Source organism: Cibotium barometz, chromosome 5, assembly GCF_041138505.1.
Source record: "Cibotium barometz isolate CiBa-2024 chromosome 5, ASM4113850v1, whole genome shotgun sequence".
NCBI classification, from domain to species: domain Eukaryota; kingdom Viridiplantae; phylum Streptophyta; class Polypodiopsida; order Cyatheales; family Cibotiaceae; genus Cibotium; species Cibotium barometz.
Genome location: NC_141050.1, coordinates 59,276,492 through 59,299,100, shown reverse-complemented (window position 1 = coordinate 59,299,100; position 22,609 = coordinate 59,276,492). Strand labels below are relative to the sequence as shown.

The 22,609-nt window shown below is 42.6% G+C and overlaps 1 protein-coding gene across 4 annotated transcripts; it reads right to left on the bottom strand.

Moving 5' to 3' along the window:
* Positions 1 to 694: 694 nt before the first annotated feature.
* Positions 695 to 2,401, bottom strand: LOC147638705 (uncharacterized). 4 transcript variants are annotated; one of them, XM_086796291.1, is made up of 6 exons: positions 2,093 to 2,401; positions 1,863 to 1,971; positions 1,710 to 1,754; positions 1,300 to 1,377; positions 1,037 to 1,135; positions 695 to 937 (listed from the first exon to the last, which is right to left on the bottom strand). In XM_086796291.1, exons 2-6 carry the CDS (start codon positions 1,942 to 1,944, stop codon positions 867 to 869), a joined length of 375 nt encoding a protein of 124 aa, XP_086652417.1. In that variant the 5' UTR covers positions 1,945 to 1,971; positions 2,093 to 2,401; the 3' UTR covers positions 695 to 866. The 4 variants fall into 4 exon arrangements, with proteins under 4 accessions (XP_086652417.1, XP_086652399.1, XP_086652387.1 ...); XM_086796273.1 differs by having other exon boundaries at positions 695 to 1,135; positions 1,710 to 1,759; XM_086796261.1 differs by having other exon boundaries at positions 695 to 1,135; positions 2,093 to 2,399.
* Positions 2,402 to 22,609: the final 20,208 nt, after the last annotated feature.

The following is a 22,609-nucleotide window of genomic DNA, read 5'->3' as shown; positions in this document are numbered from 1 at the left end:
GGTTGGTTATCAAGACTAGCGTTTTATAAATTCAAATAAAAATTTGTAATGTAAATTATTGAGCCAAAGAAGGAGATCGCTTTCTGTTTTGGACCACAAGTGTTCTTATCTTGTCTTGAGAGATTTGAATCACATGGGCGGGCCCTCCCCCTTGCAAATGTCATTGCTCTACCCTGGTGGGTGAAATTCAATCCGACGACTCGTTCACGCAGCTCCAAATATTCTCATCACCCAGCTATGCGATTAAGAGATTTATTAGCATGCCCTTGTTGAGAGCGTAAACCTAAGGCTAGAGTGTGTGTGTGTGTGTGTGTGTGTGTGTGTGTGTGTGAGTGAGAGAGAGAGAGAGAGAGAGAGAGAGAGAGAGAGTGAGAGAGGAGTTATTACACATGGGTGTGCAAGCATGTGTGTGTGAGAGAGAGAGAGAGAGACGAGTCTAGACGAGACCGCTTAACGTCGACTTTTTTGATCTAGAGAGAGAGACTTTATTTTGATACAAATGCTAAAAACAAGTGATATAAAACTATTGGCATGCTAATGAATGTTAATTTTTTTGCTCTTCTTAATTTTAACCCAATAAAAATTTAAGCTCTCCAACTTGCTAGTTCGTCCTACCCAACTAAATCATTACATGATTTCTAAAGAGAAATCAAGATAAATTATGTGAATGCATGGAAACATTTCATACTTTAAAAAAAACTCAACCAAAGTAGCTAACTTTCATTACATGGTTGGAGTAGTACAAGAAGTTACATTAGGAAGACATAGATGCTGCAGTATTATAAAACACGTAGTTCTCTCCTCTTCAAAAAAGAAGAACATATACAAATATGCGCGTGCACGTACACACACTTGCACATGTTTAGTCAATAACCACCCAAGATGTAGGACTCAGTAGCATCAGCCCTAAATTTTTCCAAAAGCGCATCGGCGGGGTTCTTTTCTTGATCTTCATCTCCCTCTTTTGCCTCTTCTTCATCATTATCTTTTGCCTCTTCTTCATCATTATCTTTTGCCTCTTCTTCATCGGCGGGGTGCTTTTCTTGTTCTTCATCTCCCTCTTTTGCCTCTTCTTCATCATTATCTTTCAATATTGGATCCACAAGGAAGGATTTATCCCTTGATGTTTGTAGTGCTATGAATAAGCATATCCACACACACACACACACACACACACACACAAATGTTAGCAGAATTTATCCCTTGATGTCTCTAGTGCATTGAATAAACATGTGCACACACACACAACTTAAATAAGTAAAGATATATGATCTTAAAAGAGAATATCGCTTTTCTTACCTAGTTGGGAAGGAAGTTCACCATGTGGATGCACCAAATACTTTTTGAAGGGGTATGGTCCCACCCTCAATGCCTCTCCTAACAAAAACAAGATGCAAATACACAGTCCACTTTTTTTTTTACTTGAAAAAGAACCTCACATAATGCAATTCAAGAGTTTCTTGCAATGAGGGAATGAGTTCATATTAATAAGCATAATGTCTTTCAAAAAAAATTCTTATTTGTCATATATATCATCTTCTTCTTCCCGACTATAGTGCCTTAGGCCCTTATAAATATAAATATATATATATATATATAATGCTCTTACATGTAAGGGCCTTATACACATCGCCCAAGGATCTTACATGTAAGGGCCTTATAATGCTCTTACATGTAAGGGCCTTATACACATCGCCCAAGGATCTCACCTTTTGTGCTGCAGAGGAGGATGCCATCTTCCACGGACAAGCTACCTGAGCTGGGCAATGTGTAAAGGACCATACAAAGCCGCTTGCATCCAAGAGAAAATGGAACAAGGAGGAGGAATTACAAGCAGCACTTAAAAGAGGATAGTTTAATACCTGCAGTAAGGCGGATGAGCAAGATCACAAACAGCAGGCACCATGGCCATGATAGGCACCATAGAAAGCCCTTGGGATGCATCTCTTTTGAAGTTGGTAAGGAGGGCACCTTGAGCAAGAAGTGAGGAATTTAGCAACCAACCATCATGGCAATGCATTCGAGAGAAATTTAGGGCGGAATCTAGCAACCAGCCACGATGATGCATTTGAGACAAAGTTAGCCTCAATACCTGATGCAAGTGTAGGCAACTCAATCAAGGCACATTAGCTGCATGATGTTGCACTTAAGTTGGGATAACCAAGCTAATTAACCTTTATCCAAGGACGATGATTGGCCTCAATCCGAATGCAGTAATAATACTGCAGGTATTATTTCTGCAAAATTATGGCTTCAATCAGAATGCAGAAATAATACAAATGTGAGTGAGGCAAACTAAAACCGATTCGGCAAAGTACTAATTATCCTCCGCCATTGATGCATTTGGAAGCAAAGCTATTCACTTGAGACCCAAATGGGAGCAAGCACAGTACAGGGTAGGACTGGTCCAAGCTTTACTCATCCATCGTCCTCGTTTTCCCTTCACCTGTCACACCTTGCTTCTTCTTTGGATTTTTTTAGTAGCTGTTAAAGCCTCCCATCAACCCTACGACTGAAAATGACGGTAACGCAGCTCCCATGAAAAGCATCGGCGCAATGATGGTGCCATACCTGCTTTGATGCAGCCCAGAAACAGTACAGAGTTGATAAATAAAACCCAACATCTGCGTTGCTGGAATGCAAGTTACGTCAATCACTGCAAAAAGTCAAAACGCTAGAAATGAAGATGACGACGTTGTAGCCGCTTTGGTATTCTAGAAAACCCTAACATTCACTTGCTGTTGATGCTGATTCGTTGCTGTGCGCTGATGAGCAGGACATTGCACCTAGGCTGAATTATTTTCCACATGCCATACATATATCAAAGGAAAAATATCTATTATTTTCCACACTCCAATAATATATGTGTTGTTTTATTAAGTATTTTCCACACCCCAATATACATCTATACATATATTACGTATGGGTAATTTTAGACTCTCGGCTCTTTCTATTGTGTCAACATCTATTTTTGTTGGAGGTGCAAATCGTGCAAAATGCGAAAAGGGATGCCAAGTAAAGGCAATGTGGAAGAGATGAAAGGGTATATATAGTCCCCTATCTTCAACTCCCCCAAGATTGTCTTTTGTGGAAGACTAGAAAGTTGGTTAGGTAGAGTGGGGACCTACCTTAGCATACCAGAGCGTCCGCAGGCCCATGCAGATGTGTGTGTCTCCAGGGGTGCTATCGGCCCTTGTGGGCACATATGTTGGCTAACCGTCTATGTCATTCCTCGTGATATGGTATCATGACACATCAAACTGGTCAGTTGATAGCCCGTGCGAAAGAAGGGATCCTTCTCTAATGCTAGATTTGTTCCGACCAATGAAAAATGCCTCCTTTCTATGGTGCTATTTTTCACCACCCTGCAAAAACTGGAGTTTAGCGGATAGGTGAGGGGAGAAAAATTCACATGCAGACATTCCAGAAATTTCATTTTCTTATTGGCCACTGGTTTTGATTCGCCCCAATAAGCCGATTTGTCACATCCACATTGTCACAAGGATTCGATTCCATCCAAGTAGTAGGTGGATACGATGAAGGTTCCATCGATTCTCTCATAGATGCACATAGTCTTCATAGAAAAGGCCATGCCTTGATTGCAGTCATGGAATTTATATTCCCATATTTTTCATTAATTCATTAATTAGAAAATAATTATAAATTCACCTAGAATTATAAATTCATTAATTATAAATTCACCTAGAAATGTTTAGATTGGGGTGCCTTTTTAAATCTGGGCGGTCGTATCCTACTTTGAACATATGTGAGTGACTCCGTATATGTGTGAGAGTATTGGTGGTGCAGCAGATTCTCGATTAGTTGACTTTTATATGGTTATTTATATTGGAAATTTAATCAAGTAATTTATTCATTGATTGGCGCGTAGTTGATGTAAGTGTAGATCCTTTGGTTGGATGATGAAGGTGAGTTGGTGATGGATCATGAAAATTTAAAGATGCTCGACTTTGGGCGCCGACTTATTATTGTTTCATTTTGTAGGATGCTCACCATTTATTCCATTTTGCTCCATATTTATTGGTAGCAATATTTAGTTAGGCATATGAAAGTTCTCTTATGGACATTCGATTTTATTACAAAAGTTATAAATATTTATTTGGTTAAAAGGGTACTCCAATTGTGAGTAGATAAACATGTATGACATGCATGTAAAGTAAAGCTATTTTGAGCCCCATAAGAAATTTCAAGCAGTATGAATTCAAATACATCATTAAGAAGTGTGGGCTCACTCTTCCATGGGGGCAAAATTGACCCAATCTTGTGTATTGGTTTTTTTACTACACATAATTTTAGAGAGTGCGGGCTCTTTCCCCTCTCTCTTTCTATTGTGTGTACAGTGTATTTGTTGGAGGTGAAAATCTCACCCGGGTAGTGGGGATTGCAAGGTGGGATGCCCAAGTAATTCCACATGCAAAGGTAGCGTGGAAGAGATGAAAGGGTGTATGTAGTCCAAAGAGACCTCCCCTATCTTCAACTCCCCCAAGCATGTCTTTTGTGGAAGACTGAAAGGTTGGTTAAGCAAAGTGTGGACCTGCACTAGCATGCGAAAGCCTCCGCAGGCCCATGCACATGTGTGTCTCCAAAGGTGCTAGCACTCCTCGCGGGCACATATGTTGGCTAGCCGTCTGTCATTCGTGATATGGTATTATGACACATCAAACTAGTCGGTCGATAGCCCATGAAACAAGGGATCCTTGCCTTATGCTAGATTTGTTTCAACCAATGAAAAATGTCTCCTTTCCATGGTGCTCTTTTTCACCACCCTACCAAAACTGGAGTTTAGAATAGGTGAGGGGAGAAAAATCATATACATACCCGAAATTCCATTTTTGTGTTGGCCACTAGCTCCTATTTTCCCCAATATGCCAATTGGTCACATACACATTGTCACACAAGCATTCTGTTCTAGCCAAGTAGAAGGTAGATATGATGAAGATTACATCGATTCTCTCATAGATGCCTAGAAACTTTATAGGAAAGTTCATGCCTTGATTGCATTCATGGAATTTATATTCCCATGTTTTTTATTAATTATGAATTTATCTAGATAGGTTTAGATTGGGATGCCTTTTTAAATCTGGGCGGTTGTATCCTACTTTGAATGTATGCGATTGACTCCATATATGCATGATAGTAGCACTGGTGGTTGCATCATCTCAATTAGTGGGATTCTATATGGTTATGTATATTGGAAATTTAATCAAAGTTATTTATTCATTGAGATGGGAGTAGTTGATGTAAGTGCATATCCTTAGGTTGGATAACGGAGGTGAGTTAGTGGTGGTCATGAAAATTTTGAGACGCTTAATTTTGGGCATCGACATATTATTATTTCATTTTGTTGGATGCTCACCATTTATTGCATTTTGCTCCATATTTATTAGTAGTAGATATTTAGTTAGACACATAAAGGTTCTCTTATGGACATTTTACTTTATTGCAAAGGTTATAAATATTTATTTGGTTAAAATGATACTCCAAATTTGAGTAGATAAACATGTATGTAAAGTAAAGATATGAATGTAAAGTAAAGCAACCTATTTTTGCTTGAGATGGACATGCATGTAAAATAACTTAGCTATTTTGAGCCCCACAAGAAATTTCAAGTAATATGAATTAAAATATACCATGAAGAAGTATGGGCTCACTCTTCTGTGGGGGAAATTGCACCCAATCTTGTGTATTGATTCTTTTACTATATACTTGCAAGTGTCATTTTGTCATTTAATATTATTTTGCCTTCCAACATTGGTATATTCAAGCTTGAGATGACAAGAAGTACTTGTACAAGTAGAAGAAATTGAAGGCAAGTTGAAGGCTTTTTCAAACGTTGAAGAATTGAAGGGTTTTTTAATCTATTGGGAAAAGACCAAATGGTAAGAACCACTAGTGGATTGCAAATGCCACCTTTCCCCATAACAACATTTTTATCTCCTCCTCTCTTCAAGCTCAGGTTCCATGGATGTGAAGAGCTACGCAAGGCAGCCCCAACACCATTTTCTAAACGGCAAATCATCACAATTTCTCTCCTTTCACACTCCAATGGCTAGAAAAATCCTCCCCACATGTGATTTTTGTTTTTATAGCCTTGAAAAATACAAACTTATAAGCGTAAAAAGCTCAAAAAAACACCTTTTAGAGTTTTTTCTTGCCAAATCTCCATGTCAAAATTTCATGTGCGCTCCAAGTAGGTTCAAAAATCTTCTCTTAAATTTTCAAAAAATTATAGAGACTTTTAGCAATTGTTTGAGCCAAAAGGCCTATAATTACTAAAACATTTGTGAAAATTTCTCTAAAACATCCAAGAAATTTCCCCAAAAAATTGAAGCTACTCTAACAATTCTCAGCACTTTTCTTTACTTTTCTTAAACCTACACTATGGATCCACCCTCAATTCTTCTAGAACCACCAATATCAACACTAGCAATCAAGACGATCGAGTTTAAGATGCTCGATTTTCCAATTCCCCACTTTTGCACCAACATTTACCGATCGAATCCAACTCCTCGAGAATTCACTTCAATATAAGTAACAAAAATATCTCAACCTTGAGCAATGACTTATCAATAATAATGAATTTTCTATTTTCAATTCCAAAGATACATGCATTACTCTCACCAAGATTATCAACTCACTCAAGCAACTAAAAAGAATAATAAGATTAATCGTCACACTTTTTCTTTTATTAAATTGATGGCAAGAAAGATGCTCGTCTTGTGCTCTCATGGTTGAGTCAATTGGATGACTATTTTTCTGAGGAGAGGCTTAAAAAAAGAAGAAGATAAGGCTTAGATTCATCTGGTATGGTTTTTGTCTGGTTGGTCTCGACCCTTCCATGATTGGAATCGTATGTTGTACTACCTCAGGTGGTACCCCCTTCATCTCTTTGTAATTCTAGGTGAAACAATCCTTAAATTCCTTAAGGAGAGCAATGAGCTCATCTTCTTCAACCAAGTCAAGTCCTTAGCAATGTATACGGGTCGACGAGCTTCTTCCCTTGGTCCCGCAATATCCACTTCCTTGATTTCTGTCGGGCCATCGTATGATGTGGATAGCCCACCCTCTCTCACCCTTGTAGCCATCAGTCAGACCACTTTCCGTTCACCCAACAGTATAGGTTTTGAAGTGGTCGGGTACTGGTTTGTCCTCATTTTCACTTTTGGTTTTAGCCATGATCTTTCTAGCCTCACGTTCTGCCTCTGCCAGGGCTTTATTGCATTTTCAGTGCCCAACTTTTGTAAGCTTGGGTGTTTCTAGCTCTTGAAGGATGATTTTCTCTTTGTGCGTTCCCTCCAATGATATCTTACTCAACTCCTCACCCCAATCCTTTAAGAACTCATCATATACCTTAGTGGCCTCAAGGTATCTCAGCCACTGGGTATCCATGGGTTTTCTTCGTAATAGGGCATTTCGTCGGGCTATATACCGTTTCTGTTTTCGTCATCGTCTAAGGCGTTGAGCACTAGTATGGCTTTGTGCTATGGTACCTTCTGTACTCTATGTCTCCTCTTCTAGCTCCTCATTAATGGTTTGCTAATTAACCATATAGATAGAGGTCATGGGGACAGTTCGAGATTCCACATACTAGGTCCCCTTGGGTTGCATCACATCAATGGTGGCCAACACATGCATCCAGTTTTCACTGAAGTTCGGAGGAGGAAGTGATGCATACATTTCCATTTCCTCTTCATCCTTGGGAGCTCCCAGCAAGGGCTGGTATATCTATATAGAGGTGGTTCGTTCCGTTGTTGTGACCGAATCATTACCGAATAACTGCCCCTCCATGGGGTGTGCTTTCCATGTTCTCAAATCAAATTTTAAGATTTGCGAATCCCTGCGTACATACACGTGATCCAAGGCCCAATCAAGCACCAATTTAGATTCCCTCATGAAGGGTCTCCCCAATATTATGTCATATGAATCAAGTTGGCGAAGGAAGTTCATGACCACAAATCAAATTTTAAGATTTGCAAATCCCTGCGTACATATACGTGATCCAAGGCCCAATCAAGCACCAATTTGGATTCCCTCATGAAGGGTCTCCCCAATATTATGTCATATGAATCAGGTTGGCGTAGAAAGTTCACGACCACAAATGTATGATGGTAGCGAAATATAAAGAGTTTGAATTTAACATTCTCCAGAAGCCCAATGGGCCTTGAAGACGTTCCGTCAGCCATTTTCATGATTCGATCTACTTTTTTTAGATCAGGTTTCCCCCCATTTTCCCAGCAACGTTTTGTGATGCTGCTAACCCCCGCCCCACCATCCACAGGATAGCCCCAGTGCTGTGCCTAGTGCCCATTATGATGAATCAAAATTGTAGCATTTGTGTCGTCACTTTCGTAGTAGCGTCCCAGTTGATTAACTGGTATATCGGGTTTTCCTCGTATATCTCAAGCCTTCTTTCTGCCAAAGGTGGCAGAGCCTCATCTATAGTTTCAGCTGGTTTTAGTCCACCGCCCTCTATCCATTCTTTTACGTCTATCCATAGGGTTGGTGAATTGTGTAACAGTTGCCCTAATGGCATTTGTACATACATGGACAGCACAACCGCAATACTTCCTATGTCTCTGGGTTCTTTGGAGATAGAGGGTTCTTCCCATGTATGTGTCTCGTATTCCTTCATAGGGAAGGAATGAATGGACTCCCCTAACCCATTTTCCTCAAACATTCTAGACAGTGTGTTTGCTTGGGACTCCTCTTCTGTTTCTTCTAGAATTGGGGTTGGCACATCCAATTCCCTATCTCGGGTTGGTTCATTTCATGGATAAACTGTATCCCTTACTCGGTTGGCTTCATGAAGCTGTTGGAACTCTTCGACTAAGGCCCTAGCATCTTCGAGCTTTCTTATTTCCTCGTCGGCATTGGGGTATTCACCGACCCCCTGAGGAGTTGTTGCTTGCTCTTTTTTCTCCTCCTGGTTTGATCCTCTATGATTGATCCCTTGATACCTTTCTTCCTTCGATTGGGTGGATCCGCCGGTGTCGATTATATCTTCTTCGGATCCATATTGGATTGTGACCCTTGTGTCACCCTTACCCACTCTTTTCACTCTTCTCCTATGGCCATTTATGGAAATGGTCGCATCCGCTTGGTTCCTTCCCTTGTCTCCTAATTGAGCTTGAGCTCTTGTTAGGACATGGAGTGGTGTGATATTCCCAGGCTATACACTAATGGTCCGGATGGTAGCCTAATTGGCAATAGAAGTTAAGCCACTTGCACAGTATGGAAAATCCTTGATCAAATTATCAATTCCACATTTATTACAAGAAAGTGGTGCACTGGCATGTCATTGGGCCGAGCCGCCACTTGTTGTGGTTAATGTGTATGAACCAAATTCTTGTTTGGGCACTCGGCGACTCGATGCGGCCCTATGATAGCCACAACATTGTCGGTCCTCTTCTCAGGTTCAAATTCATGTCCTTGCCCTTCCATTGTACCACATGGTTTGAAACATAGGTACTAGCGTGTTGTTCTGTAGGATGTAATATTCCGACATAACCTTCGCCGTTTCTTCATAGTAATCTCCGCTAAGTTCTACTTCCCACACCATGTCAACATCTTCTGATGGCTCTTCAATCAATACTTGATTGATCTTAGCCTGTGGTGGTAGAACTGGTGGTGGCAAAAGTGAAGCCTCTTGTACCCAGATCATCCCCCTAGGTAAGTAGGAAGAGTTAAGTTGTCTAGCAGTATTGATGATTTGTGCATGTGGCGTAAGTAAAGCCAACGGGGCTCTAAGTGTTGGTAGCTATGCAACATTTTAAAATCTTGGATATCTACACATTGAAGTGTCATGATTTCCTAATTTTACACAGTGAGCACAATAGAGTAATGGCCTTGCTCTTAACTATGGACACTAAGTCGTAGTGTGATTTAATCTGCACATAGAGCACCACACCAATTCCCTGCAGGGGTAAAGATGATTATGCCCATGTCCATATGTTTCTCTTCCCTCTTTAACTTTCAATTTCTCTAATATGGCATTACTGAGCTCATCCACTATCATGTTTCCGACTTGTTTGCTTCTGCTCTCGTGAGACACGCGAAGTCGTAGTTGCTGAAGATGTTTTAACATCTTTCGATTGCGACAATCCCAGCATATTATCTTCATATTCGATTGCCAGTTTGCAACATGCATCAAGAGTAGCAGGTCGGGCTAGTACCAGATAATCATGCATTTTGTGGTCTTTAACCCCTCTTCAGAAGCAAGGCAACAACTGATCAAATAACCTCTCCTGAAGTTTGCACCTTGAATTTAAGTGCTTAAGACGGCACATAGTCTCTCATCGACTCATCTTCCTTTTGTTTGATATTATGTAACTGTGCTATAGGGCTCCATCTATCACTACTTCGAGCAAACTGGGCACACAAAAACGTTCTTGAGTCTTGTGAAGTTAACCTTATCCTCAGGCTTGAGGGTTTGGAACCACTGATGAGCTTTTCCTTCCAAGGTCTGTGAGGAAAAGGCATGAATCATTGTCACATCACTGACTGGCCCGTAGGTTTCACATTACTTCTAGCCACATGGTTTATCATGCTTCACTTTAGCAAAACGTCTCCATAATAGTCCTGACAAGCCTACTACTTGGGAAGAGTTCCAACAACAAAAGTGAAAGCAAGGTTTTTATCACTGTAATTTGCACTTAAAGCTCGTCGTGTTGTTGGGGAGAACAAGATCCTTCAATATTAAATTACATCAAAAACGATAAAATAGAGATAAAAACATGATATTGGGTCCAATTTGCCTGCATACAAGAGTGAGCCAACGCTTCCTCTTGGTGTATTTTAATCATATTAACTTGAATTAGCTTATGGCCCAGGGACTCAAGATAGGTTTTCTTTTACAAATATGTCAATTTCAAGTAAAAATAGTGAACATGCAAGTCTAACTACTCAAAATAGGTACGAACCTTTAACCATATAAATGTGTACAATGTTTGTAATAATGAAGCTTTCATGTATCAAATAAATATTTCCACTACCAATAAATATGTACGCCACCCATGTGTTGCACAAAAATCAAGTGATAATTCACCAACACCCAAAGTTGAATGTCTCAAAATCTTCCTGATGAGACAACTGCCACCAACTCACCTATCTTATCCAATCCAAGGATCTACACTTATACCAACTATGCTAATCAATTAATAAATTAAGTGATTAAAATTATAAATAACTATACAAAACTTAATAAATCATGGTGATGCAAGCCATACTCTCAGGCATATACAAAATTACCCACGTACACACAAAGTAAGCTATTGTTCAAATTTAGGAAGATATCCCAATTTAAACCCATTAGGAGAATTCATGGATAATAAGAAAAGTGGGAATATTAAATTTCATGATTTTTATTGGCCTAATGTAAAGAATGATTTTTATTGGCATGATATTAGATTCCATGTTTTTTATTGGCCTAATGTAAAGAATGATTTTTATTGGCATGATATTAGATCCATGATTTTTATTGGCCTAATGTAAAGAATGATTTTTATTGGCCTAATATTAAATTCCATGATTTCTATGGGCCGAATGCAAAGAATGATGTTTCCAACTTGTTTCTGAATGTATTTTGTGTCAAAGAGTTAAGCGGCATTATAAAAAACAACATGGCTTACTCATGCCATTATCTATTCCTAATAGCACTTGGAAAGAAATTTTTATGAATTTATTATTGATTTTCTTGTTACTTCTTCACGATATGATATTCTTTGGACTATTTTTTTGATAGATTTAATAAGAAAGCATATTTTATTACATGCAAAAAGACATTGCCTACTTCACAAGCTACAAGTCCTTTTATTTTAAAAGCATGTTTTTACACATCATGGTTTACCTAAAGTTATTGTATCTGATCATGATTCTAGATTTTATAATCATTTTTGGATTGCTTTATTTTTTAATCTCATATCTAAAATTGATTTCACATCTAATTTTCATTCTGAGAGTCATAGATAGATTGAAGCAACTAATAGCATCATTCTAAACTTATTAAGGTCCTACTTGAGTGCCGGCTAGGGGGCTTGGGAACTCTTTTCCTTAGTACTCGGAACAAAACATAACCAAATTTTAATAAAAAGGGATCCCACCAATACAATGGTTGTGGGCGGTTGGCTAACCCATGGGCCGGTAGGCTGGATCGGTGGATTCCTACGATACATTTAGATACGTTCAAGCTACATTAGTTAGAATACGTCCCAGGAAGATTCTTGTTCTACTATATGGGAAAGAATCAATGGTGGCTGTGCCTCACTTAGGGGGGAAAAAGCGATGATTTCTATGAACCAAGTACAAGTCCCTTCCTTGATCTGGCCACGTGACCTACGGGTTCGGTCAGAATAGAAAGGATAGCTAAGGCCTTGACCCGTTAGTTAAGATTCTCATTAGAAAATTTTCCTGGAGGAATCGCTCGTGCTTTCTAGGCGAGAGAAGTTTTTCCAGTCTCAGTTTTAGAGGAACCAACGGATTAGTCTCTTGTCCGGACATCCGTGGGGCGAGGCCCCGAGTGGGAATCCCTACCCTGCATGAGAGGCTGCGACTTCCGCTGCCAACACCCCGAAGAAGGCCGCGCGGAGAGGGCAGGGGTCTCACAGACATGAACGGTGCATCTCCAGAAGTGGTCAAACATACCATCTCCATGGTAGAGGGAGTGAGACTAGTGAAGCAAGGAGCGTACCCTATGAACCCCAAATACTCCAAGATGGTTCGGGAGGAACTAGAAAGACGTATAAATGCCAGATTCATCTATAAGATAGAGCACATAGAATGGGTTTTTCCCATAGTGAGTGCCCAAAAAGAATAGTAAAGTGCGAGTGTGTGTAGACCTCAAAAAAGGTCAATGCTGCCACCATACGGCACTACCTTTCACAGAACATGTGCTTGAGAGAGTCACTGGAAAAGAAACCTACATCTTCCTCGACGATGGATGTTATGGGTATAATCAAGTGTTGATCGATCCAAAGGTGTTGAGATGTCAAGCTCAACATGCGCTGACACTCACGAGGTGCCTACATGATTGTTCGACATTTATATCACTAGTAGGTTTGGTAGGGGCACTGACATATCTTCGCCAGAGATTCTACAGTTGGACTACACTGACTCGTCCACATCTACCCACTCCTCTTAGCATGTTCACATTATGACCGCTTGTATATACTCTATTATGTGTGTTAGTCACTTTATCTTTCTTGTAGGCCGCTTTTGTTGTGTGAGGAAGAAGAAGAATTTTCAGCCTCTCACCTTGTGTGTTCTCTTCTAGGTTTTGTGTGAGTGTGTGTGTGCTTGCAAGAGCTCAAGCTCTCTTCAAGCAACAGAAGCACAAGAAGCGGTACGACAGTAAGAGCTTCATCTACTCTTCCCCCTTTCTATTGGCTACTACACCCTTGTTGGGAACTCTTCGGGCGGCACCGGTAAACAAACTCCGATTGAGGAGCTTTCTTCATAGGAGGAGAGCTACAGGGTAACTATTCTGTTCGTTGGACGATATTTTTTGAGCCAAAAATGCATTTCGGGCGCGTCTGGACCTCCATTTTCAGTTCACAGGCGTTTCACGGGCACTACGGGTAAGTTTAGATTCTCTGCAGAACTCTGTTTTTGGAACTGCAGGAAGGGCGATTGGTTGTGCAGACACTGTGTGTGCTACAAAGAGGTCTCAAAGTTGCCATTGGTGTATGTATGCAAAGTAAGGTTAATGGTTATGATAGTTTGGGTGCAGTATAGTACCACTGTAGAGAATACAATAGTTTGTGCAGGTCAAACAAGAGTGTTGTTTTGGTAAATTTGTGTTGCAGAAAAGATGTCGAATGATGGAATAAACCAGATTGGTGCAGATAAGCTTGACAAAAATAACTTTCATGCTTGGGAGTTTAGATTGACAAATTTCCTGATAAGAAAAGGTTACTGGTGCTACATTGAAGGTGAACATGAGGAGGCACCGGAGATACCAGAGATTAATCCAACTACTGCAGATGTAATAGAGTTTAAGGATTGGAATCAAGGAGCAAGGAAAGTCATGTATTGGATTTCTATTAGTATACAGGACACCATAATTAGGCATATACAGGATGCTAAGTCACCTAAGGAGGCATGGGACACCTTGGTGAAGCTGTATGAAACTAACACCAAGCATGGAAGATTCAGTTGAAGAATGAGCTTCATACTGTGGAGAAGAAGGATATGTCTGTGAATGATTATGCCTTGAAGATCAAGGGTATTATGGAATCTCTTGCATCAATTAGTGTTTCTGTTGATGATGAGATGATAAGATGGAGTGTGTCTACGTGATCTTGGGCCACAATACAAGGCGTTCAAGACATCTATTCAGACTCATGAGAACATTCCCAACTTCACAAATTTGGTGTCAATACTGATCATTAAAGAGAAGAACTTGGGTGAAGATCAACAGTCTTCACAAAACAAAAACAGTTCAGAGCAGCAGACCTTCTACACAAGTGCAGGTAGAGGAAGAGGTAGAGGTAGAGGTCGTGGACGTGGCCAAGGTGGTGGCCAAATAAGTAATCAAAATTATGGTCAGCAGAGCAACAACAGTCCTAAGATTCACAACAACAACACATAGGTGGAACACAGGTGGAAGAGGCCAGTTTAGAGGCAGGGGAGCCAAAGAGGTCATGTGGTAATTGGCAAAGGCAGCATAATGATACACGAGGTTGTTTTTATTGTGGTAAGCTTGGGCATGTGCAGGCAGATTGTTATAAGAAACAGAGTGACATGTGAAATGGAAAAGTGCAGCAAAACAACTATGCATCCTCTAATAGAAATAATGAGGATAATGAGAGGTTGTTTTGTTATGCAACATGTGGTTAATATTGTGTCGAAATGATGTGGCAGCATGTAAGGATGATGTATATGGTATGTTGATTCAGGTGATTCGAACCACATGACAAGTCGTCGTGAGTGGTTCAAGGAAATGAAGAGTCTTAAAAGAGCAGGTTTTGTTGAAACAGGGGATGGCACTGCTCATCCGATTTCCCATATTGGAGATGTGCCATTGTCTATGCAGGATGATAAGGTGAAGTATCTTGCAGATGTACTTCATGTTCCAAACATTGTAAAGAATCTGGTTTCAGTTGGCCAAATGATTGAGCAGGGTTTGCAGGTCGTCCGATCTAATCCTGATGGTGGCTGTTATGTAGAATACTTTAAAGATAAGTGCAGGTTGGTTGCAAAAGGCAACAGAGTGGGCAAAATGTTTACATTGAATGAAAATATGCCTGAAGTGAGTGCTGCAATGTTTGCAAATGGTTCAGAAGTTGTTGCACATATAGACATTTGGCATAAGAGAATTGGGCATGTAAATGTGCAAAGAATGAAGTCTATGCAGACTAAAGAAATTGTGACAGGGCTACCTAAATTTAAAGTTGAAGGTATGCAGAAAGTTTGTGAAGCATGTCAATTTGGAAAGCAAACAAAACATGTATTTCCACATGACAAAAATGTGAGTAGGAAGGTACTAAATGTTGTGCATTTAGATGTATGGGGTCCTACGAAGACTATGTCTATGGGTGGCTACAAGTACTACGGAACATTCATTGATGACCACATGAGGAAAGTGTGGGTGTACTTCATGAAGGAGAAGAGTGAAGTGTTCAGTCATTTTCAGAATTTCAGAGTTATGGCTGAAAAGACAGGAAAGTATGTGAAGTGCCTAAGGTCAGATGAAGGGGAAGAATACTTCTCCAATGAGCTCTCTGAATTCTTGTGCGAAAGAATGGCATTCAGAGACAATTTACATATAGATACACTCCGCAGCAAAATGGAGTTGCTGACCAAAAAAACAGGCACATTGCAGAGATAGCACGAGCATTGATGGTGGCTAAGAAGAATATGCCACATAGATATTGGGTTGAGGCTGTGCCTACAGCAGTTTATATCATGAACAGGACTCCTAATGCAGCCATACATGATGTAACACCAAAGGAGAAGTTTACTAGCAGGAAACCTAATTCGTCTCACTTGAAAGTTTCTACATGTATTACATATGTGCATGTGCCAGATGAGTTGCGTACTAAGCTGGATCCAAAAACGTGTTTATTGGGTATTTCCTTGAGCAAAAGGGATATAGATGTTATAATCCTACTACACGTGAATTGAGGGTAAGCAGGGATGTTATATTTGATGAGATGAGTAGCTGATATGCTACTAAAAAAAATGTTGTTGGGGTTGATGTAAGTGGAAATGTGGTTGCACAGAATGTAAGTTAGGAAAGTCCTCATCTAGCGGTTCTGTTTATAGACCATGGAATGGCAAGCTACATCATAATACTAGTCTTGAAAATGTAGTTGGTATATCACATAAAGGCAAAGAGAAAGTGGTTGAGCCCCTTGGTATGCCAGATATTTCTACAAGGCATTCTCGTGTTGATGGAGATTCTAGTGGCTCGGAGATGAGCCTTGATTGAGGAGCTTGGGATTCCAGCAATGAGGACACTTGGTGTGAAGAAGGTTATGGAAGCCATGAATGGAAAGTTACGAAGATATGGAAGAGTCAAAAATCCTATGCAAAGGTTGACTTATGATGGTTATGTGTGGCACATCACTATGCGTATATGGCAAAAGTTGTGCAGGTTGTAGAAGCCACATGTTGTTGAGATATCAAGCTCATCTAGGAGGCGGTGGACACTGATGACCCGCCTGGGGGATAGGCCCACACTTACACCACTAGCATGGTTGGTGAGATCATGGGTGATATGCGGCTAGTGGGATGACAGGCTGTGTGACAGCCATTCTATAGACTGGCATAGTTATAGCGCCAGCTCATTTAGTTGTATTCACACTATAGAGAACCCTAGTATGTATTTGGTTGAGTACCTTTTCATATGTGTGTACTCTTATCTTTGTATATGGTGTGTTGAGTGTTGTGTGAAGTAGAAGAAGATTTTCAGCCTCTCACCTTGTGTGTTCTCTTTTAGGGTTTTGTGAGTGTGTGTGTGCTTGCAAGAGCTCAAGCTCTCTTCTCCCCTGCATCTTTTCATGGTATCAGAGCCTGGTTCATGCTAAGGGGGGCTGAGCTGCAAGCAAGAGAAGCACAGGAAGTGGTACGAGAGTAAGAGCTTGATTTACTCTTCCCTATTTGTGTTGGTAACTACACCCTTGTCGGGAGCTCTACGAGAGGCACCGACAAATGATCTCTGATTGAGGAGATTTCTTCGTGGGAGTAAAGCTATAGGGCAACTATACTGTTCTATATCGGACAACGTTTTACAAGCCGAAAATGCGTTTCGGGCGCGTTAGGACCTCTGTTTTTTAGAAAGCAGGCGATTTGGAGCACTCTACGGGTAAGTCATCGATTCTCTACAGAACTCTGTTTTAAGAACTGCAGAAAGACAGATTGGTTGTGCAGACATTGTGTGTGCTGCAAGGAGGTCAACAGTTGCCATTGGGTGTATGTATGCACATTGAGGTCACTGGTTGTGACATTTAAGTGTAGTACAGTACCGCTGCAGAAAATACAGCACTTTGTGCAGGACCAGAGTGCTGTTTCTGGTAAATTTGTGTGTCTGGTGTGAGGTGAAAAAAAGAAAGAAAACCCTGCCTCTACAGCCCTTCCACCTCGCAAACTTGGAAACACACACACGAATGGGGGCACCACCAGCCCACCGGCTGGAACACTCTCTCCAACTTCACCACCCAGACAGACAGCAAAAACAGGGGCACCATAGACCAAGCAAACACCCAGCAATATATTCCCAGTCAAAACATGATACAAGCTTCTACCGACACAGAAGCCTTACTCACACAACTCACAAACACTCAGGCTCAGACCTGTCACACTGTCGAGGATACACCACATCCCCAATCACCACATGATCCACTATCCTGCCTGCTGTACCAATCACACCAGAAAGAACCCTGCCACTCACTTCAGAAGGCGCCCACACCAGCTAACCTTCAACTCTCTACAGCCCATCTACTCTACATGTGTCGTCTCAACAGAGCAGCTACACAATCATCTCTCTCTCACTCTCTGTGCTGATCCTCTGCAGCCTCACAACAAACCCAAGCAGCTATCTGCGCTGCTACCGACCCACCACCAAGCAGCAAAACCTGTCTTTCTCTCTGCTTCACTCGGCACCCTGCTCTGCCTACAGCCCTGTCTCCTAGGCAGCCCACACCAGCCACCAGCCTTCTACCATATCCACAGCCACACGCTGTCCACCTGTCTTCAGCGTCCACTCTGACTGACCGAACCAAGGCCACACCACCTCAGTCCGTCCACGCTCCAGCCTTCACGGCTCTTTACTTCACGTCCACTAGTCGCTCGCGAGCCCTCCTGGGCATCCAGCCTCTCCTTCACGTTGTCCTCTACCCGCTAGTCGAAGCTGCTTCACTGGATCACCTGGCTTTCCACACGGCGGCTACCTTTCTTTACTCTCTCTCCTCACAAGAGAGGTCTTCCTTTACAAGGCTGCCTCTTCCTACGACCTTACTCCTCTCCTTCTGCCGTCGTTTTTTTCCAGCCAGCAATCCCTCTCTCTGGCTCCCTGTTCCCTAGCAAGGCGGTCCACACCTTCTACTCTCTCCGCTGCAAGCCTTCTCACCTGGGCCCAGGCTCTCCTTTCCAGACGACTGTCTCAAAACACCAGTCCACGCTCAGCTTCTTTGTCGCCAGCGCAAACAGTAGCCAACTACTCAACTTCTTGTCTTGCGCTAGCCAGTCACCTCAAAGCCCACTGGCCCGTCACCTAGGCAGCCCGACCTGCATGTCCACTTGTGCTCACCTCACCACTGTCGACCAGTAGTAGCCCTCTTTACTCCTTGCGCTTCCCTGCTTCCTCTATCAACCACGCTGTCACCTTAACGCCATCTCCTGCCCGTCACCTTAACGGCGGCCATCTTCACCTAGCCAAGCCCATACGCCTGCCAATGCTTCCACAGTTCCCACATGGCCCTGTCCGCGCTACCCCTCACAAGGCGGCCCTCCACAGCTAACTTCTCAGCCTATGACCAGGGAGCCTCCACGCTATCGTTATCACCTCAAGGGCCTTCTCCTCTCGCACCTGCCAACAGCTACAGCAACATCCAGTCGTCACAAGGCTTCCATGGCGGCCTTTAACGCCAGCACCTCCACACGTTGCCGTCTTCTTTCACACGGGGAGGCTCCCCACGACTACGCGATGGTCCTATCTGCCTCAGCTGAGCTGGCTATGCCTTCCTCTGCACTCTTGTGGTTGCATACACCCGAGAACCCCCCCCAAAACAACTCGGCCGCCTCACCTTTTACTGCAGCTGTGCATCACCAGCTTCACCAGAGCCGCCTTCTTCACAAGAGAGGCTCCCAGCTTCTACACGAGCAGCGGCCACACTCTGCCTCTGCACTTTCGCTTGACTCTCTCTTATAGCTACGCCAGAGAGCCTCTCCTCTACAAAAAAGCGACCTTCTCACCTTTGTCTATCTGCAGACAGCTGCCCGCCACAATCCGCCAGCCAAAACCTCCAGCTCTAGCAGTCCTTATACTTCAACCCACGCTCAGCTCCTCTCCCACCTACAGCAGCCTGGCCACCAACTTCAAGGCAGCCTCCCTGCGTTTTATCTTCAGCTGCGCTCCTCAGCTTCCCTTCGCTTTATCTTGCAGCTGCGGCGGCAGACCTTGCCATAGGCGACCTGTCCCACTGGCTCCCATAGTCGTCACACCAGCAGCCCACAGAAGGCGTCACTCACAGCCCGTTGGCTTCCACGCCAACCTTGCTTCTCTTCTTACGCGGTCAGCCCGCTTGCCACTGTTTCCACTCGCTAAAACCTTGTGCTGTCAGCCCATCACCCAGGCTCTACTCAACGGCTACACCACATCTTCAAGGCTCTGTCCGCCTGTTTGGTGGCTGCACTTCACAAACAGCTACCCTTGACGCCTCCACGCCTTTAGCGCCAGCCTCACATGAACCAGAGCCGCCTTTTTGCTTCTTACAAGGCGGCCACACATCCTCTTTGCAGCTCATCGGCCCACTCTCAGCTGCGCTCACCAAAGCCCACGCTGCCTGTACACGCCAGCCACTCCAACTTCTTCACCAGGGAGGCTCCCCGTTGGCCTCTACACCAGCCCTGTCTCCTTTAACGCCACCAGCTCGCCCTGCAGTAGCACCAAAGAACCCCCACCAACACGGCGGCCATACATCTTTTTATTGCAGCTGCACCCTTTCGCCAGCTCTCCAAGCTTCTGCTGGAACTAGTGCTGGCAGCTGTTCACGCCTCCAAGTGGCTTTCCTTCTTATGGCCACGTCAACATAATCATTTTTTTTTCCAAGGCCTAATGAATGGCCGCGCTTCCTTTTCACACCAATCTAAAGGCCACCTTGGCCCATTCATTGCCCACCCTTCCATACTTCTTCAAATGCAACCCACGATGCCATTGTATTTCTAGGACGCCCACACACTTCAAGACGACCGAACAGCTGAAATCAACCCCAGCGAACCTCTCGTGGACCACTTCCGGACAGGCCTGCACGAGCCTCAAAACAAAAGCATCCACACTGTACACCTGGCAACGCCCTCAAAACCAAACTCTTCACAATTCCCACGCATCCATATGTGCACGAGCCCAGAATACCTCTCAGAAAAACGCCTGACATCTGGCAAGATGTCAAATGATGACATAAACCAGATTGTTGTTGAGAAGCTTGATAAGAACAACTTCCAGCTTGGAGGTTCAGGTTGACAAATTTCTTGATGGGAAAGGGTTACTGGGACTACATAGAAGGTGAGCAGCATGAAGAGGCACCGGAGATACTGGAGATCAATCCGACTGCTCTGCAGATGTGAAAGAGTTCAAGGATTGGAACCAAGGAGCCAAAAAAGTTATGTATTGGCTCTCTATCAGTATGTAGGACACCATGATTGGGCACATACAGGATGCCAAGTCTCCCAAGGAGGCGTGGGACACCTTGGTAAAACTCTATGAAACGAATACCAAGGCACGAAAGATACAATTGAAGAATGAACTTCATACTGTGGAGAAAAAGAGTATGTCTGTGAATGACTATGCATTGAAGATCAAGGGTATTATGGAATCCCTTGCATCTATTGGCGTTTCAGTAGATGATGATGATAAGGTGGAAGTTTGTCTACGTGGTCTCGGGCCACAATACTTGAGGCGTTCAAGACGTCTATTCAGACTCAGGAAAACATTCCCAATTTCACGGATTTGGTGTCTATGTTGATTATAGAAGAGAAGAGCTTGGGTGAAGACCAACAGCCTTCACAAAACAAAAATAGCTCAGAGCAATAATCCTTCTACACAAGTTCAGGAAGAGGACGAGGTAGAGGAGGCCTTGGACGCGGCCAAGGAGGTGGCCGAACAGGTAATCAGAATTCTGGCCACAACAGTAGCAACACAAACAGTCCCAGAATTCACAACAACAACAACACGCAGGTGGAAGAGGCCAATCCAGAGGCAGGGGGAGTCAAAGAGGTCGTGGAAATTGGCAAAGGCAGTATAATGATACATGTGGATGCTTTTATTGTGGTCAACCTGGACAAGCAATGAGGATAATGAAAGGTTGTTTGTTATGCAGCATGTCGTTAATGCCATGTCTGAAAATGTTGAAGTAGCACATAAAGATGGTGTATGGTACGTTGATTCAGGTGCTTCGAACCACATGACAAGTCATGGGGAGTGGTTCAAGGAGATGAAAAACCTTGAAAGACCAGGTTTTGTGGAAACAGGGGATGACACAGCTCATCCAATTGCCCATATTGGAGATGTGCCATTGTCTATGCAGGATGGCAAAGTGAAGTACCTTGTAGATGTACTTCATGTTCCGAACATAACAAAGAATCTGGTTTCAGTTGGCCAGATGATTGAGCAGGTTTTGCGGGTTTGGTTTAACCCTGATGGTTGTTATGTTGAAGACTTTAAAGACAAGTACAGGTTGGTTGCAAAAGGCAACAGAGTGGGCAGAATGTTTACATTGAATGTAAACATGCCTGAAGTGAGTGCTTGGATGTTTGCAAATGGTTCAGGAATTGTTGCAGACATAGACATTTGGCATAAAAGAATTGGACATGTGAATGTGCAGAGAATGAAGTCTATGCAGACTAAAGGAATTGTGATAGGACTGCCAAAGTTTAAAGTTGAAGGTATGCATAAAATATGTGAAGCATGCCAATTTGGAAAGCAAATAAAGCATGTATTTCCACGTGAGAAATGTGAGCAGAAATGCACTAGATGTTGTGCATTCAAATGTATGGGGTCCTATGAAGACCATGTCTATGGGAGGCTGCAGGTATTATGTGACATTTATTGATGACCACACAAGGAAAGTGTGGGTAGACTTCATGAAGGAGAAGGGTGAGGTGTTCACTCATTTTTAGAATTTCAGAGTTATGGTTAAAAAGCAAACAGGGAAATATGTAAAGTGCCTAAGGTCAGATGGAGGGGGAGAGTACTTCTCCAATGAGTTCTCTAAATTTTTGAAGAAGAATGGTATTCGGAGACAGTTTACATGCAGATACACTCCGCAGCAAAATGGAGTTGCTGAGCGGAAAAACAGGCACATTGCTGAGATTGCGCAAGCATTGATGGGAGAGAAGAATATGCCGCATAGCTATTGGGCTAAGGCTATTTCTACAG